Genomic DNA, 19,764 nt, shown 5'->3' with positions numbered 1-19,764 from the left:
TGCGCCATATGGAATATATATATTTTTATTGTTTATTTACCCCGAATCTATCTTATCTCTAAAATATTTTAAAAATACACAATTTTCTATTTAATTAAAAAAAAAAATGAAAAAATATAAAACTATTTCTTTAGTTAAAAATACATTTTTTTAGAAGCTCATATCAGTACATATTTTTATATGTTCGTAGATAATGTGTATAACGTGTGTATACATGCGTAGATAATATTTAATATGCCATTATATAAATATACATTTTTGAGGTTCTAATGGAAAAGTGCTCCTGTTTCTCTGACACAAAAATATCTTATACCAAATGCACATATGTCTTTCGTACTTTTATATACGCGCCTTTTGTGTATCGACTTTATGTAATACCTATTTAACAGATGGATTTTGATTCGGTTTTATGATTCTCCTATTGCAAATATTTCATCATAATATTATAGTTCTACACTGCATCAGGTAAATGTAAATAGGTTCATTATTTACGTGCATTATCTAAACAATAGTGCTCAAGAATTTCGTGCACGCAATTCACATTCGAAAATGCTCCCTTCGATTGTTTACCTTACTGCACTTCCGGTCTTTTAGTTGTGCAATTAAGCGCAAATGTAATTCTCAGATATATCAGACCAATTGATTCAATGTGTGAATAAATAATATTATTTGTAAGTAACTTAAAACAAAATATGTACGTACTAATAAAATGTAATATATGATCTTTTATTGTAATATATATCTTTTAATTTAGCGCAAAATATATCTTTTATTAAACGAATAGTTGAAAAGAAAGCAAAGAAAATTAAAAACAGATTTTAAAATATTTTAATATATTTTTATTATGTATATAATATATATTTAATATATATTTAATATATTTTTTGATTATGTTTTTCTGTAACAATTTTAAATAGTAAAAAAGTACTTAAAGTAATTTACACACAAACGTATGTATACTTTCAAATGTGTGTTGTGTGCGTGTATACGCGGGTATACACTCAGACTATTCCAAAATTATCAAATTTTTTGATAGATTTTGTGATCAAAAAATAATGTTTTCTTAGTAAAAATTTCAATGAATTAATAATTTTTTAATTAATAATAATTTAAAAAAATTTAATAACTGTGAACTTCATGAAATCAAAACTGCACACGCATATATAATGTATTTAATTTTAATTTATATATAATAGCTAATTTTTCTTAAGCGCGCCAAATAGCGTGATGAGATTAAAAATTATAAATAAAAACATAAATATAAATATAAATATAATTTTCTTAATAATTATATTTTCCTTACAATATAAAATATTTTTCTTATAATCATATATATGTGAAGTAATATTAGAACGAACACTAAAAAATAAAAATAATTTTCAATTATAAGTTATTTTTAACAATAAAATTTCTTATTATGCGCACTCATGTTTCTTGCGTCATCTATACATAAGTTTGGTTACTTTGGTTATTTATATATTTAAAGGCTACAAAACTTACAGTATTATACTACACGTATAGGAATGAGTATATGCATAAATGTGCAAGCGAGTGAGTGAGCGTAGGAGATCTGAACGTATGTCACATGATGTCGGAAATAGAATTTTAAGACCTTACTTAAGACGAGCTTGAATAAGAACGGACTATGAATATCGGTCCCTGACTTAAAATGTAAGACCATTTCAACCACGTTTTAAAATAGCCACTTAAGTTCTCGACTGTGATTGGTCAATTCTTACTGCTTAAGTTTTTCTGTGTAGTCCTCTGTCATCTAAACAATAAGATTTTAAAACGTAAGGCTTAACAAATTGACTAATCTTAGTTAAATGTAAGAAGAATAATCGAATGATTGATTAATTTTTTAGCGCTTAAAGATAAAATCTAAAGAACCGTCTACAATAGGTGTTGTAAGTGGTAAGCCGTCAGAAATTATCCAATGATATTCGATATTCTTCTTTAAGGTCATCTGTGATCGGTTAATTTCTTGCGACTCACAACACCTTATCGTAGACGGCCTTTTACGGCTTAAAATTATTGTTGTACATAACATATAATAAGCGATATGATTGTCGTTACGAGATATATGTTTCAAAGACGCGTTGAGGCGGTGTGAGCGTACGTATGCGTGCACACGTGCATGTTTGTTTACTATAAAAGCGAGCTTTCAAAAATATGAGTAGAGAGTCTGGTCTTGACCGTGCTAGCGTACAAAACATTCTTCATTTCGAGAGTTTCTTATATTTGTTTGTACGATTATTATATCGTTTTTACGACTAAATATCTTACAACATTATTTATACGTACCTACGTAATCAAAACCTACGCACGACTTATTTTCAATTAATATTATTCACATTACTATTTAAAAAAACACAATAGTCACACGTTATAGGGCAAATAAAATGTCCTCCGACGAGAATTTTCAGCGATGGATTAAAACGATCATATTGGAGATCATTAAGAGTCTCGGATCAGACGTCAACATGGACGACGTACGGTACGAGTTAGCCACAAGTATAAAGGTCATTACATCCGATCTGTATTACATACGTGTAAAGTTTACAAGCAAGACAAAGGAACAAAGCGAGGAACATTTTATGGTACTGAAGAAACCCCAGCAAGAGAAGGAAACTAAGCAGATAATGCGCATCGACTCTCAGTTCCATAACGAAATCTTGTTTTACAGTATGTATGCTCAATCTGAAGAAAATTTCGCAAGATGTTTATACGTAGAAGAACGATTGCCCAATTTGGTGATCGCGTTGGAGAACGTCAACAAAAAAGGATATCATCCTTGTTCATACGTGTACGCTCCTCCTTTGGAGTACATTTTAGCGGCGATGCGCGAAATCGGACGATTCCACGGCAAAGGATACGTTATGAAGGAACGGCAACGAGAAAAGTTCTTCAACATTGTTGAGCAACTTCATGAAATTAGGTACGACAACACGATACATACATTCAAGTTCTTCATCAACTTCGTCGCAACGCGAGCAATTGAATATCTTCGCAATCAAGGCCACGATGCGATCTTTTGCGATAAAATGGAAGCTGTACTTTCGAATGCATTCGACAATGTGATGATAAAAACGACGACACCAGTAGAACCTTTGGCCACGCTGTGTCACGGTGATTTTACATTGGCGAATTCTCTCTTCAAGAAGGAAGACGATGGACAGATACGTGCGATGCTGATCGACTTCGCGCAATTGAGATACTCGCCTCCCGTCGTCGATCTTTCAACGTTTCTCTGTCTCTGTTGCTCGAATGAAATTAGAAAAAATAAGTTTTTCGAAATCATACAAGCCTACCATGACTCACTGACAAAGTATTTGCTGGACGCTGGTATTCAGCATATCGAGAAGTATTCGTATGATACTTTCTTGGATAATTATAAAACCAACTGTCTGTTCGGTTTTGTTATTGCATCCTTTTTCTTATCGACCATAATTGAAAATAAGATTACGCCTGCAGACCGAACACTAGTAAACATAGAAGAGTTTGCGAAATTTAGCAAGGAAAGAGGTGGAGACAAAATATCCAAAATACTGGGCGATATGTTATTGCAAATGAAAGACTTTGGTAGCTTAACACGTTTTTTGTAGTCGTAATATTAATCCGTTGTACAAATCAATCAATCAATAGATAATAATGGAGTTTAAACTTTAGAAAAGATTTTTAAATAATCAAAAATACGCAATATGTAAGTATAAGAACGATTTTTCGTACAAGTTGAGTGAAGAAGTTAAATAAATACAATACTATTTTTTTTTTGTGACTGTAAAAATATTTGTTTTCGTCCTTTTATTTGTTTCAATTCAATAGTTATATATTTATTAATGCTTTTATTGTTTTATTGTTTATATTTGAATTGATTTGAATTTATTTCCTACATCTATTTCATTAATTTATGATTACTCAATAATTTTACGTCCTAATGTTCTAGTTTATATCGAAGAGTTAAAAACTATATATATATATATATATATAACTATATATATATATATATAACTATATATATATATATAACTATATATATATATATATATATATATATATATATATATATATATGACAAAGCTGTTAATGGTAGATTCTCGAGATTATTTGGAGCCAATTTTTACTCAGCGAAAATATCGTCGAGAGACGTCATCATTTTCTACAAGTTTCCAATTTTTATCATTACAGATCTTTGTAATTAAGCTTTAAATTAAAATTCTTTATTAAAATTAAAGTAAACTCTGTCTGAAATTAACTGAAGAATGTAGTTTGATAATTTTTTAACTTCAAAAAGTTTAGTTTGCGAAAGCGCCTTTTTTTCAATCTCTTATAACTCGGAAATTATTGTTGCCTCGACATTTTCACTAAGGAAAAATCATTTCCAAATGATCTCAAGAATCTGCCCTTAGCAGGTTTTCACCAATTACCGGACACCCTGTATATATATATATATATATATATATATATATATATATATATATATTGATGTACAATTTGAATTATATATAATTAAAGATACAAAAAAAAGTTTAATATAAAAAAACATTGCAATATTATGCTAATCACAGATAATATCTTGCGTGACTTCTAATAAATTATAAAAAAAAATTTAATTATAAAAAAATTGTTATTACAATGATTAAATTATATTAGTTACTTAAATATAATATATATCAAAAGTATTATAAGAGGCGTAAGCTCGGAATCGCAACTTTAGAGAAATGAGAAAAAATGATTTAAAATTCGCATGTGATACATATGAATACATTTATATATTTCTGTAATTATTATGTTAATTGCGTAATTTTTAGGATGCAAAATGTATAGAGCTTTCGTATGTCTTATTATTTCATTTTTTTTTAAATTAAAAATACACTTATGTTATGAAATCTATGTTGTAAAACCTTCTATATATATACATATGTACAAATTGTGTAGCAGTGTATGTGTAAGAATTTTTTTTACTTTAAATATTTTTCTCGTGAAACCTGTTCTATATAGCTTGTGACGTAAGATCTGTAAAAAAATAATTCTGTTAAGTGTACAAGAGTAAAGTTATATTAAAAAATTAGATGCTCGATCCGTTTGGCAGAATTTCGGACTTAAATGTCGGTCGCGTTTATAGCCTTACAAGAGTAAAGTAATATTAAAAATTAGGTGCTCGTTATTATTATTGGTATTAAAATATTCCTTAATTAATATTATTTTAAGATATGTAACGCCGAATTAGGTGCTCGTTCCGTTTGGCAGAATTTCGGACTTAAATCATAATAGGCGCGCCAACTGACTTACAAGAGTAAAGTAGTTAAAAAAATTTTTTTTTATATATCTCAACGATTTCAAAGGGCACTTTAATTAGCATCTAATTATTATGTCTTTGTTTTTTTTTTTACTTATTTTACGTATATTTTTTTTAATAGGGGGCCAACTAACGTTAAATCAGCCCCATCTAATATAAATTTAATTTTCTGCCAAACGGTTTGAGCACCTAATTTCGGACTTCAGCACCTAATTAGCACCTAATTTTAATATTAGTCATAATTAATTTTACGCTGGAGAGGGGGCTCACTTAATAGACATTAAAGCCAACGGCACACGATGCTTATTTTCATGCTGGAGCGCATTCCAGCATCACGACAATTTGACAATTCTTTTATACTGAAAATAGGATTGGTCAATTATGGTCCTGGAAGGGTGTGTGAAGTTAGCATCTCAAATGTTAGAATCTCGAAAATAAACTTTATATTCACTTGCACCCAGCATAATTCTACAGTTACTGATAAGTTTTAACAATAGTTCCGTCCAATTAATTATTAAAATTGAATTTTTAAAAATGAGATGCCAACTTCCTGGAATGCGTTCCGAAAACAAGCATGCGTAGGTTTAAGATTGATATGGTTGCGCGCGCAAATGCTGTTACTAGCATGGGCATTTTGACGTCACTGCATGGAATATCTTTCAAGTTAACCAATAAACCCAAGCTAACAAGGCCTGCTATGGTCAGTCTCGCATTTGCGTCTACAGTTGAACGACTGTTATAGTGTACACATTGTAGAGAGTGCGTGAGATAAAATGTCTCTCGTCGAAGATTTTCAAAGGTGGCTCGAAGAAGTGATGTCGAAAGTTATTGAAAATCTTGGATCAAATGTCGAGGAAGCTCAATACGAGCTCTCTGAATCCGTCGATATTGTTATGTCTACCATGTATTATGTATGCGTGAAATTTAAAAACAAAACAAAGGGAGAACAGAGAGAAGAACTATTCATAATATTAAAGAGACCCACGCCAAATCAAATATGCAGACAATTGTTACACATCAATTCTCAGTTCCACAACGAGATTTTATTCTATCGTATTTACGCCAGATCCAATGAGAACTTTGCGAAATGCTTCTACACCGAGGAACGACCGCCTACCGATTCGGTAATTGCGTTGGAAAATGTCAGCAAGCGAGGATACTGTCCTTGTCCGTACGCATACGACGCTCCTCTGGAATACATATTAGCGGCAATGCGTGAGATGGGACGATTCCATGGCAAAGGTTACGTCATGAAGGAACAGCAGCGTGAAAAGTTTTTCGACATCGTGAAGCAGCTTAAAGAAAGTAGGTTTAACGAATGGGACGACACACAAAGGTGTCTTGTCAATATTCCCGCGACTCAGACAGTGGAATATCTTCGCAATCAAGGTCACGATGCGATTTTTTGCGATAAAATAGAAGCTGTACTTTCCAATGCATTCAATAGTGTAATGATAAAAACGGTGACAGAACCTTTGTCCACGCTGTGTCATGGTGATTTTACATTGAGCAATACTCTTTTCAAGAAGGAAAACGATGGCAAGTTACGAGCAATGTTGATCGACTTTGCGATTTTAAGGTATTCGAATCCTGCCGTCGATCTTTCCACGTTTCTCTGTCTCGCTTGCTCGAATGAATTAAGAAAGGATAAATTTTTCGAGATCATGCGGGCCTATCACGATGCACTGAAGAAATATTTGCTGGACGCTGGTATACAAAACATCGAAAAGTATTCGTATGATGCTTTGCTAGACGATTACAGAAGAGGTGCCCTCCATGGTTTCGTTATCGCGTTCTATTTTTTACCGGTATTAATGGGATGCGATAAGAGGGAATTTGATGTAAGGGAAATGACGGACATAAAGGTGAGAATGCAAAACAGAAAGGTTTGCGGCGGAGAGAAACTATCCAAAATATTTGCTGATATGTTATTGCAGTTAAAAGATTTTGGTTGTTTGAAACATATCTTATAATTTTTATAATACGCCTCGACCGATATTCCTTGTTATAAGCTTTTCTATAATATTCCACGCAAGAGAATTACGCACTAATAACTTCTGCTGATTGGCCTTAGTTGAGCCTATTTCTTATTTTGTCTTATAATTGTTTGTTTTTCACAAATAATGTATACCTCCATATTTAAGTGATGTACTGTAATATATAAATGCGAAAGTTTTTTAAATAATCAATTGCGCGTCACACACAACGTAAGTATAAAAAATTGTTACAAGTATTAAAATTGTTAATATTATTTTATAAAATCATGCAGCGTGATTTAGATAATTAATAAAGTAGATAAATGACCGTGAGGCGTAACTGTTATCACATATGACTTTAAAATGAGTCGATTAAAAATTGTTATGTACAGTTCACGAATTTTTCAAAATAAATATATGCGTGAATATAGGGCCGGTTCTAGCTCCTTATTAGTCTGCATGTGAGAACAATTTTTACGCCCTTATGTGGATGTGTAAAAAAACAGAATTAAAAATGCCAATTATATATACATATATGAAGTATGTATTTTGCAAACATAAGTACATAAAAATTTAATTTCTACAATATCAGATAAATCTAAACTTTTACAAAGTTTATGTTCTATAGCTAAACGTTCTAATTCGGTTAATCAGTTCTGAGATATAGGCGATCGTAAACAATTTTTTATTAATTTTAATTTTGAGAAACTTCTTTCACTAGACGCAACAGTTATTGATAATGTTAAAAAAATAATAAAAGTAATAAAAGTGACTTTCAGTTACAGTAGTCGACGTTGACAAGTGCTTAGTCGGGATCGGTCATGGTCACTAAACATGAACAAGATAATCGCTTCGTTATTGCTTCGGAATAAAATACGAACGTCTAACAATGAGTACCCGTTGAATTCAAGGTTGACTCGCGCACGGCACACAGATACAAGTCTGTTATTCCTTGGACGGTAGTTCAAGTATTGAGGATAACATTCGAATTTTTAATTGTGTAATTGTTGGTTTACTGACAACATAACGTATATAAAAATTTTTATTTTTGATTCAACATTTCTATGTCCTTAAAATTTTACGTCTGCGTATGAGCACGCACTGCATGCTCGTTAGAACTGGCCCTGCGTGAATATCGCAGAAATAAATTTTTATATAACCGGATTAAAACTGAAGTCTGCTAATGTATATACGTATACACATGCGACACTAAAAGTAGGTGCGGTATTGCGCTTTGATACACATTGGTGAAATTATTCTTTCGTTTGTGTACATACAAGTCCGGATGTGCCTTTCAAATAAAGAAGCGTCCCGCGTAGTCACTAGAAAATAACTTGTTATTTCCATATATTATTTTAAACTATCAACAGCGTTTATTATGAAGTACACTCATGCCAAGTTTGCGTACTGTCAAATTTTCTTTTATAAAAAATATTTTCTTAACATAAAAAAGTATTAAGCACACGAAATAGAGAAATAAAGTATCATAAATTACAGTCTTACAACTTTATTCCTAATAATATTGCCCCCTCTCCCGCCACTCCTCTCTCTATACAAGGTGTCCGGTAAAGATTGAATCAACGCTCGTGAGCAGATAGAGCGCGGTAAACTCAACAGAAAAGTCCTTTACCATTTTGCGATAATTATTTTTGCAATAATTATTGAGAAATTAATTAAAAAATGTCAACCAATTCGTGTGAGTATTAGCAATTGGCGAGAAAAGTCAGCCCGCTATCACGCGGTTGCTAGTCGCACGCATAATAATCGTGTAACAGTTGACTCTATCGTCTTGCTCCTAGCGACCGTTCCTTTCCGTTTCCGCAAAGCGCTAATATATTGGCGCAAATTGGTCGATATTTTTTAATTAATTTTGTCAATATTTACTCCAAAAATGGCAAAACAATACAGAACTTTCTTGTTCAGTTTGATCCGCTCTATTTGTACACGGGAGATTTTTTACGAATTATCGGACACCCTGTATGTATACTGTTCAGATTTTTAAAAAATATCATTTTTCTGTTAGAACTAAAAAATATATACATGTATGTGGTGGGCATATAATAGAGAGAAATTCGTTTGTGAAGAAAAAATTTGTTTTATAAACATTATTTAGCATATTTTTACGTAACATAGACACCGAGTTAATTGTCTCGATTTTAACTGTCTCATGTGAAGATTGATAAAACCGTATAAAGAGTGATCTTTATCTTAGAATAGAACGTTTTGTTTGCGAGAACGTTCGAGAAGTCGAAATATTATAACTGAAAATTAAACGTACCTTCTCAAACAAATTTTCTACGTTGTAATTGACTTTTTCCGTTTTGTGTTATATTTTGATAGTCGATCAATTCCAGTTATTGCCCTAGATGCATGGTCAATAACAAGCAGTATTTCGCGTACAATTGATTGTCGTGTTGACAGACGACTTAGTTGGTAATGCAGTATCATAAATTTTATACTCTTCTCTTTACATCATGCATCTTTATCACACAAGATGGCATTAGCTAGAGTTACATTCTGCTTGGGAAACATCAAAACAGAGTCGTAGATTACCTAGTTATAAATCCAAGATAACAAGCCTGTTCTGGTCAGTTTCATATTTGCACTCACAGTTGAACGATTATAGTGTACACATTGTAGAGAGTGCGTGAGATAAAATGTCTCTCGTCGAAGACTTTCAAAGGTGGCTCGAAGTAGTAATGTCGAAAGTTATTGAAAATCTTGGATCAAATGTCGAGGAAGCTCAATACGAGCTATCTGAATCCGTCGATGTTTTTATGTCCACCATGTATTATGTATGCGTGAAATTTAAAAATAAAACAAAGGGAGGACAGAGAGAAGAACTATTCATGATACTGAAGAGACCCACGCCAAATCAAATATGCAGACAATTGATACCCATCGATCCTCAGTTCCACAACGAGATTTTATTCTATCGGATTTACGCCACATCCAATGAGAACTTTGCGAAGTGCTTCTACACCGAGGAACGACCGCCTACCGATTCGGTGATTGCGTTAGAAAATGTCAGCAAGCGAGGATACTGTCCTTGTCCGTACGCATACGACGCTCCTCTGGAATACATATTAGCGGCAATGCGTGAGATGGGACGATTCCATGCCAAAGGTTACGTCATGAAGGAGCAGCAGCGTAAAAAGTTTTTCGACATTGTGGAGCAGCTTCAAGAAATTAGGTATAACGAATCGAACGACGCACAAAGATGCCTTGTCAATATTCCCTCACCCCGGGCAGTGGAATATCTTCGCAATCAAGGTCATGATGCGATTTTTTGCGATAAAATGGAAGCTGTACTTTCGAATGCATTCAATAGTGTAATGATAAAAACGGTGACGCCAACAGAACCTTTGTCCACGCTGTGTCATGGTGATTTTACATTAGGCAATACTCTTTTCAAGAAGGAAGACGATGGACAGCTACGAGCGATGTTGATCGACTTTGCGGTTTTAAGGTATTCGAATCCTGCCGTCGATCTTTCCACGTTTCTCTGTCTCGCTTGCTCGAATGAATTAAGAAAGGATAAATTTTTCGAGATCATGCGGGCCTATCACGATGCACTGAAGAAATATTTGCTGGACGCTGGTATACAAAACATCGAAAAGTATTCGTATGATGCTTTGCTAGACGATTACAGAAGAGGTGCCCTCCACGGTTTTGTTATCGCGTCCTACTTTTTAGCGATATTAATGGGATATAACGACGAAATATTTGATGAAAATGCAATTAAGAAAATGATGGAAAGAATGCAACATAAGAAGATTTGCGGCGGAGAGAAACTATCCAAAATATTAGCTGATATGTTGTTACAGTTAAGAGATTTTGATTGTTTGAAACATTTCTTATAATTGTTTGTTTTTCACAAATAATGTATACATCCATATTTAAGTGACTATAATGTATAAATGCAAAAAATTTTTAAATAATCAGTTGTGCGTCAGAGTACACACAACGTAAGTATGAAAAATTGTAAGTTACAAATATTGAGATTGTCAATATTATTTTATAAAATCATGCAGCGTGATTTGGATAATTAATCAAGTAGATAAATAAAATTTAGATAATTTTTAGTTCATAATAGTATAAAAGAAGTATTTGAATTTTATCAATTAATTTTATAAGATCGAAAAATTTTAAATCATTTTACACACTGAACCGTAATTTTTAACAGATATGATTGTAAAATGAATCGATTAAAAATTGTTATGTACAGTTCGAGAATTTTTTTAAATAAACATATGCCTGAATATCGCGGAAATGAGACAGCGTTTATATAAAAACCGGATTAAAACTTATGTCTGCTAATGTATATATGAATATACATACGAAACTAAAAATAGGTGAGGTATTGCGCTTTGATACACATTGGTGAAATTATTCTTTCGTTTGTGTACATACAAGTCCGGTCAAGATCTGTCTTTCAAATAAAGAAGCGCCCCGCGTAGTCACCAGAGAATAACTTGTCATTTCCATATATTTTTGTAAGCTAGCAACGTTTATCACGAAGTTCACTTATGTCAAGTTCGCGTACTGTCAAATTTCTTTTTATAAAAAATATTTTCTTAACATAAAAAAAGGATTAAGCACACGAAAAATAGAGAAATAAAGTATCATAAATTACAGTTTTACAACTATATTCGTAATAATATTGCCCCCTCTCCCGCTACTCCTCTTTCTATACAAGATGTCCGGTAATTAACGAGTCAACACTCGTGAGCAGATAGAGCGCGGTAAACTTAACAGAAAAGTCCTTTACCATTTTGCGATTTTCGCAATAATTATTGAGAAATTAATTAAAATATGTCGACTAATTTGTATGAGTATTAGCACCTGGCGAGAAAAGTCGGCCCGATATCACGTGGTTGCTAGTAGCACGCATAATAACCTTGTAACAGTGGGCTCTCTCGTCTTGCTCCTAGCGACCGTTCTTTTCGCAGAGCGCTAATATATTGGCGCAAATTGCTCGATATTTTTTAATCAATTTTGTTAATATTTACTCCGAAAATCGCAAAACGATACAGAACTTTATTGTTCAGTTTGAAGCGCTCTATTTGTACACGGGAGATTTTTTACGAATTATCGGACACCCTGTATATATGTCGTAGGCAAATGGTTATCTTGGTAGTTTTAGATGGGAATCTAAGCGTTCTTTTCCAAGGTGTACTTTTTAGTACGTACATGCCAGATAGCATTTGCCTAGTCAAAAGTTATTTTCCTAAAATAACCATTTGCCTACGACATATATACTGTTCAGATTTTTAAAAAGATTATTTTTCTGTTAGAAATAAAAAATATATACATGTATGTGGTGGGCATATAATAGAGAGAAACTCGTTTGTGAAGAAGAAAAAAATTTGTTTCATAAACATTATTTACCATATTTTTACGTAACTGCAGTTATGTAATATTTTTAATGAGACAAGTGTGATTGAAAATACGAGATTTGATGAGACATTTACTACTTGGTGCTATTATGCAACATTGTTCAATGAAATTTTAGTATTGCAGAGAAGTTTGTATATTTCAAGGAAATTAATGTATATCAATGAAAAACGTAAATAATAAATATATTTTATCACTAATAATTAAAAAGAAGGCAAAGAAAATTAAAAACAGATTTTTAAATATTTTAATATATTTTGAATTTATATATTTTTATTGTGTATTTAATATATTTAATATATTTTTTGATTATGTATTTCTGTAACAATTTTAAATAATAAAAAAGTAAATTTACACACACACACACACACGTATGTATGATTTCAAATGTGTGTTGTGTGCGTGTAGATAGATTATTCTACAATTACCAAATTTTTTGATAGATTTTGTCATCAAAAGATAATGTTTTCTTAGTAAAAATATCGATGCATTAATAATTTTTTAATTAATAATAATTTAAAAAAATTTAATAACTGTGAACTTCATGAAACAAAACTGCACACGCATATATAATGTATTTAATTTTAATTTATATATAATAGCTAATTTTTCTTAAGCGCGCCAAATAGCGTGATGAGATTAAAAATTATAAATAAAAACATAAATATAAATATAAATATAATTTTCTTAATAATTATATTTTCCTTATAATATAAAATATTTTCCTTATAATCATATATATGTGAAGTAATATTAGAACGAACGCTAAAAAATAAAAATAATTTTCAATTATAAGTTATTTTTAACAATAAAATTTCTTATTATGCGCACTCATGTTTCTTGCGTCATCTATACATAACTTTGGTTACTTGGATATTTATATATTTGGAGGCTATAAAACTTACAGTATTATACTACACGTGTAGGAATGAGTATATGCATAAATGTGCAAGCGAGTGAGTGAGCGTAGGAGATCTGAACGTATGTCACGTGATGTCGGAAATAATAGAAATAAAGGCCGTAGCACACGAAAAAACTTAAGCAATACGGCCGGTATTTATAGTCCGTTTTTATATATAAGATTATCTTAAGATATGTTTTTAGTCGACTTAAGACTACGTTCGACAAATCAGAGACGAATAGAATTTTAAGACCTTACTTAAGACGAGCTTGAATAAGAACGGACTATGAATATCGGTCCCTGACTTAAAATGTAAGACCATTTCAACCACGTTTTAAAATAGCTACTTAAGTTTTCGACTGTGATTGGTCAATTCTTACTGCTTAAATTTTCTGTGTAGTCCTCTGTCGTCTAAACAATAAGATTTTAAAACGTAAGGCTTAACAAATTGACTAATCTTAGTTAAATGTAAGAAGAATAATCGAATGATTGATTAATTTCTTAGCGCTTAAAGATAAAATCTAAAGAACCGTCTACAGGTGTTGTAAGTGGTAAGCCGTCAGAAATTATCCAATGATATTCGATATTCTTCTTTAAGATCATCTGAGATCGGTTAATTTCTTGCGACTTACAACACCTTATCGTAGACGGCCTTTTACGCCTTAATATTATCATTGTAGATGACACATAATAAACGATATGATTGTCGGTACGAGATACGTTTCAAAGATCCGTGAAGTGGGAGTGTGCGTATGTGTGCGTGCGCGCGTGTCTGTTCAGTGGCGTACCCAGGGGGGGGGGGGCTATAGGGGCTCGAGTCCCCCCTCAAAGATTTCAAGTCTCAGTGACTTTTCTTGAAAAAAAGTCTATGAATTACAGCCATAGAAATATTTTTAGCCCTTCCTCTCTCAAAACCTAAGTCTGGCTACGCCACTGGTCTGTTTACTATAAAAAAGTGAGCTTTCAGAAATTTTAGCAGAGTCTGGTTTTGACTGTGCTAGCGTACAAAACATTCTTCATTTCGAGAGTTTCTTATATTTGTTTGTACGATTAATTATATCGTTTTTACGACTAAATATCTTACAACATTATTTATACGTAATATACCTACGCAATCAAAACCTATGCACGACTTATTTTCAATTAATATTATTCACATTACTATTTAAAAAAACACAATAGTCACACGTTATAGGGCAAATAAAATGTCCTCCGACGAGAATTTTCAGCGATAGATTAAAACGATCATATTGGAGATCATTGAGAGTCTGGGATCAGACGTCGACATGGACGACATACGGTACGAGTTAGCCAAAAGTATAAAGGTCATTACATCCGATCTGTATTACATACGCGTAAAGTTTACAAGCACAAGAACAAAGCAAGGAACTTTTTATGGTACTGAAGAAACCCCAACAGGAGGAGGCCGATAGACAAATGTTGCGCATCGATTCTCAGTTCCATAACGAAATCCTGTTTTACAGTATGTACGCTCGACCTGAAGAAAATTTCGCAAGATGTTTATACGTAGAAGAACGATTGCCCAATTTAGTGATCGCGTTGGAGAACGTCAACAATAAAGGATATTATCCTTGTTCATACGTGTACGCTCCTCCTTTGGAGTACATTTTAGCGGCGATGCGCGAAATAGAACGATTTCACGGCAAAGGATACGTTATGAAGGAACGGCAACGAGAAAAGTTCTTCAACATTGTTGAGCAACTTTATGAAATTAGATACGACAACACGACACATACATTTAAGTTCTTCATCAATTTCGTCGCAACGCGAGCAATTGAATATCTTCGCAATCAAGGCCACGATGCGATCTTTTGCGATAATATGGAAGTTGTACTTTCGAATGTATTTGACAATGTGATGATAAAAGCGACGACAGTAGAACCTTTAGCCACGCTGTGTCACGGTGATTTTACATTGGCAAATTCTCTCTTCAAGAAGGAAGACGATGGACAGATACGTGCGATGCTGATCGTCTTCGCGCAATTGAGATACTCGCCTCCCGTCGTCGATCTTTCAACGTTTCTCTGTCTCTGTTGCTCGAATGAAATTAGAAAAAATAAGTTTTTCGAAATCATACAAGCCTACCATGACTCACTGACAAAGTATTTGCTGGACGCTAGTATTTAGAATATCGAGAAGTATTCGTATGATGCTTTGTTGGATAATTATAAAACCAACTGTCTGTTCGGTTTTGTTATTGCATCCTTTTTCTTATCGACCATAATTGAAAATAAGATTACGCCTGCAGAACGAACACTAGTAAACATAGAAGAGTGCGAAATTTAGCAAGGAAAGAGGTGGAGACAAAATATCCAAAATACTGAGCGATATGTTGTTGCAAATGAAAGACTTTGGTAGCTTAACACGTTTTTTGTAGTCGTAATATTAATCCGCTGTACAAATCAATCAATCAATAGATAATAATGGAGTTTAAACTTTAGAAAAGATTTTTAAATATTCAAAAATACGCAATATGTAAGTATAAGAACGATTTTTCGTACAAGTTGAGTGAAGAAGTTAAATAAATATAACATACTAATATAAATATAATATACTATTTTTTTTTGTGACTGTAAAAATATTTGTTTTCGTCCTCTTATTTGTTTCAATTCAATAGTTATATATTTATTAATGCTTTTATTGTTTTATTGTTTATATTTGAATTGATTTGAATTTATTTCGTACACCTATATTTCATTAATTTATGTTTGCTCAAGAATATTACGTCTTAATGTTTTAGTTTATGTCGAAGTGTTGAGAAACTATATATATATATTTACTTTTCATTCGAGTAAAAATAATATCTCTTTGTTTTTCTCTTCTACTATTTATCTGAACGATGAGGCAGTTTTACAATATTTTATAAAACAACGATAGAAAAAATTATGCTTTGATTAATTTTTATAGCTTTTCTCGATGCAAATTCTATATAAAATATGTAATTAATAAAACAAATTATTATATTAATAGATATTTTCTGCACAATTTATGAAATAATATAATAAATTAACTATAATTAGTTTTTACACTTTAGTGAACATTTTTAATATTATTAAAAATATAATTGTATATACGTACATATATATTTTAACAAACAATTAATATCACAAATTTTTCTGCAAGTTAAGATATATGTATACATATAGTGTAGATTGTGGAGAAAAAATTTATTAATAATTTATTTCATTGATTGTACGTTTTATATAGAATTTACATTGAAAAATTATAAAACCTTGATTAAAGCATATTTTTGATATCGTTGCTTTACGGGATATTGTGAATATTCCTGAAATATGCCTTATCGCTAAGGTAAATAGTAGGAAAGAAAAACAAGAAGAGATATCATTTTTACTTTAATAAAAAGTAAATATATATATATATATATATATATATATATAATATATATATATATATATTAATGTACAATTTGAATTATGTATAATTAAAGATACAAAAAGATTTAATATAAGAAAACTTGGCAATGTTATGCTAATCACAAATAATGTCTTGCGTTGCGTGACTTTTATAATAAAGAAATTGTTATTACGATGATTAAATTATATTAATTATTTAAATATAATATATATCAAGGATATTATAAGGAGCGCAAGCTCGAAATCGCAACTTTACAGAAATGAGAAAAAAATGATTTAAAATTCGCATGTGATACATAAGAATACATTTATATATTTCTGTATATATTATTAGATCAATTACGCAGTTTTATTTAAGGATCCAAGATAAATAGAGGTTTCGTATGCCTCAGCATTTCATTCTTTTTTAAATAAAAATACACCAATGTTATGAAACCCTCAATACATACACAAATTGTTGTGCAGCAGTATGTGTGTACGAAATTTTTTACTTTAAATATTTTTTTCGTAAAACCTGTTCTATATATAGTTTGTGACGTAAGATCTATAAAAAAATAATTCTATTAAAAAGAGCTTAAAACCAATTCTCTGATCTCTGTACAACAGCAAACTGTCCTGTTTGTTCAAACAAACATTAATTTAGGCACATGTTATGCTCTATAAAATATTTTTTTTCTTGTTGCCTTAACAATAATGCAAACTCACAATACCGCCATATATTAGTATACATATCCCACTCCCGAAATTGTATTTCAACTCGCTACTACACGAAACGAATATATTCTAGTGTGTCAAGCTTAAATAAGCCAAGAGTCAATAGTCTGAGCTCGCGTTCAGATGGAAAAATCAGCGAGTCATGCACACTATCCGAATGAGATAAAATGTGCCAGGCATGGATCAAAAAAGTAATGCCAAAAGTTATCCAGAATCTTGGATTGGACGTTAGAGAAGAACGATACAAGCACTCCAAAACTGACGGATTTGCGACCAGTCTGTATTATGTATCCGTAATGTTTAGAAAGGGAGAAGGACGAGAAACTTTTCCTTATATTGAAGAGACCCCTGAAGAAAGTTATGCGGCTGTTCAACAATGATTCTCAGTTCCATAACGAGATTCTGTTCTATCGTACCTATGCCAGATCCGACGAAAACTTTGCGAGATGTTTCTATGTCGACGAACGGCCGCCCATCGACTCGGTAATCACTCTGGCAAATGTCACTGATCGAGGATACTGCCCTGTCCGTTCTCGTACGACGCTCCTTTGGAATACATCTTACAATTAGCAGCGATGAGTGAGATAGGACGATTCCACGGTAAAGGATACGTTATAAAGGAGTTGCAGCGGGTAAAATTCTTCGACATTGCGATACAATTACAAGAAACTAAATATTTCAGTAAAATGGAAAAGGAATGCAAGGATTTTTACAATTTAATCACGATGAGAGTGGTGAATTATCTTCGCAGTCACAACTTACGACATAGAATTCTACGATAAAATGGCAGACTTATTCTTGACCGCGTACGACAAAGTGCTGGTGAAAATGGTGGAGCCCGTGGAATCTTTATCCACGTTGTGTCATGGCGATTTTACGTTGAGTAACACTCTCTTCAAAAGAAAAGACGATGACCAAGCTGGTCGTAGCTACGAGCGATGCTGATCGACTTCGCGGATTTGAGATACGCGACGCCTGTTGTCGATCTTCCTATGTTTCTTTGTATGTGTTGTTCGAATGAATTGAGAAAGAATAAATTTTTCGAGATTATGCGAATCATGATACACTAAAGAAATATTTGCTGGACGCTGGTATACAAAACATTGAGAAGTATTCGCATGATGCTTTGTTGGACGATTACAGGAGAGGTGCTGTCTTCGGTTTCGTTATCGCGTCCTTCTTCCTACCAATGTTAATGGAATGTATCAAATTAGATCAACAAACGGCAATAACGACGGATTACGCGAAAGTAACAAAAGAAGAGTTACAGCAGTCAGGTGAAGATAAAATGTCCAAGATTCTAGCTGATATGTTACTACATCTGAAAGATCTTGGTTGCGAATTAGAACACGTTCTATAATTGTGTCACGTTATTTCGAAATATAAATTAGTAGCAAATAATGTTTATGTGAAAATGAATAAGAAAAAAATCTTTAAACAGTCTATTTAAAAAAGTAACGTGTATACAATATAAATGAAAATAGATTCTCTTCATACAATAAATATAGATACAATAAATCTAAATAATATAAATATATTATTTTTATTTATATTTTAAAATGAATTTTTTATTTTTTTTATTCATGTTTTATATTTGTTTCATTTACGTATGTATTTATTTGTTTTTATTATTTATTTTGAGTTATTTTTCGTCTATATTATGTGTGTTTTATATATTGTTAGTATATATTTTTGCGCTTTTCATGTATTTACTTTCAATTTATTGTACTAATCATTCGAAAAAAAATTAAAATATAACAAAATCAAAATTTACTAAATAAAAGATAATCTTACGAGAGATTAAACATAGAAAAGATACTTTTGTTATCACAATTATGTAAAAGTTATGCAAAAAATGTCTAAATATATTTATATTTTAAATTAAATCTTTCAGTTTCAGTCATTTATTGTTCTTTGCAAGATGCCATATTTCGATTGTCCATTTTCTTTCAAATTTGTTCGAATAGCTACTGATGATATTTTGATCGAGAAGTATTTTTTGTGTGATTTTTTCTATTCTTTTTACTTTTTTTGCAATTTTATTTCTGGACGATAAAAATGGAAAAGAAGCCATACGAATAA

General features: G+C 31.8%; 5 protein-coding genes and 2 pseudogenes across 8 annotated transcripts in view; 6 read left to right on the top strand and 1 right to left on the bottom strand.

Moving 5' to 3' along the window:
* LOC140672971 (neurotrimin) overlaps window positions 1–19,764 on the bottom strand; it is a 380,463-nt gene that overhangs the window by 160,777 nt on the left and 199,922 nt on the right. The window lies entirely within an intron of this gene.
* Window positions 1–19,764, top strand: part of LOC140673003 (uncharacterized) — a 309,159-nt gene that overhangs the window by 197,171 nt on the left and 92,224 nt on the right. The gene's annotated exons all lie outside the window — the stretch shown is intronic.
* On the top strand, window positions 2,165–3,981 carry LOC140668741 (uncharacterized). The gene has a single exon (XM_072898032.1). The coding sequence runs from the start codon at window positions 2,403–2,405 to the stop codon at window positions 3,603–3,605; it is 1,203 nt and encodes a 400-aa protein (XP_072754133.1). The 5' UTR covers window positions 2,165–2,402; the 3' UTR covers window positions 3,606–3,981.
* On the top strand, window positions 5,961–9,653 carry LOC140663074 (uncharacterized). Its single transcript, XM_072886953.1, has one exon. The coding sequence runs from the start codon at window positions 6,073–6,075 to the stop codon at window positions 7,270–7,272; it is 1,200 nt and encodes a 399-aa protein (XP_072743054.1). The 5' UTR covers window positions 5,961–6,072; the 3' UTR covers window positions 7,273–9,653.
* Window positions 9,807–12,871, top strand: LOC140663068 (uncharacterized). Its single transcript, XM_072886940.1, has one exon. The coding sequence runs from the start codon at window positions 9,933–9,935 to the stop codon at window positions 11,136–11,138; it is 1,206 nt and encodes a 401-aa protein (XP_072743041.1). The 5' UTR covers window positions 9,807–9,932; the 3' UTR covers window positions 11,139–12,871.
* On the top strand, window positions 13,617–16,119 carry LOC140662918 (uncharacterized; annotated as a pseudogene).
* On the top strand, window positions 17,069–19,183 carry LOC140669787 (uncharacterized; annotated as a pseudogene).

This window comes from Anoplolepis gracilipes, chromosome 1 (genome assembly GCF_047496725.1).
Source record: "Anoplolepis gracilipes chromosome 1, ASM4749672v1, whole genome shotgun sequence".
Lineage (NCBI taxonomy): Eukaryota > Metazoa > Arthropoda > Insecta > Hymenoptera > Formicidae > Anoplolepis > Anoplolepis gracilipes.
The sequence above is the reverse complement of the archived record's forward strand: the minus strand, read 5'-3'. Positions and strand labels throughout refer to the sequence as shown.

Bases quoted from the DNA above. Each gene is read 5' to 3' on its own strand.
- LOC140663068 (XM_072886940.1), top strand. From the start codon at position 9,933: ATGTCTCTCGTCGAAGACTTTCAAAGGTGGCTCGAAGTAGTAATGTCG.
- LOC140668741 (XM_072898032.1), top strand. From the start codon at position 2,403: ATGTCCTCCGACGAGAATTTTCAGCGATGGATTAAAACGATCATATTG.
- LOC140663074 (XM_072886953.1), top strand. From the start codon at position 6,073: ATGTCTCTCGTCGAAGATTTTCAAAGGTGGCTCGAAGAAGTGATGTCG.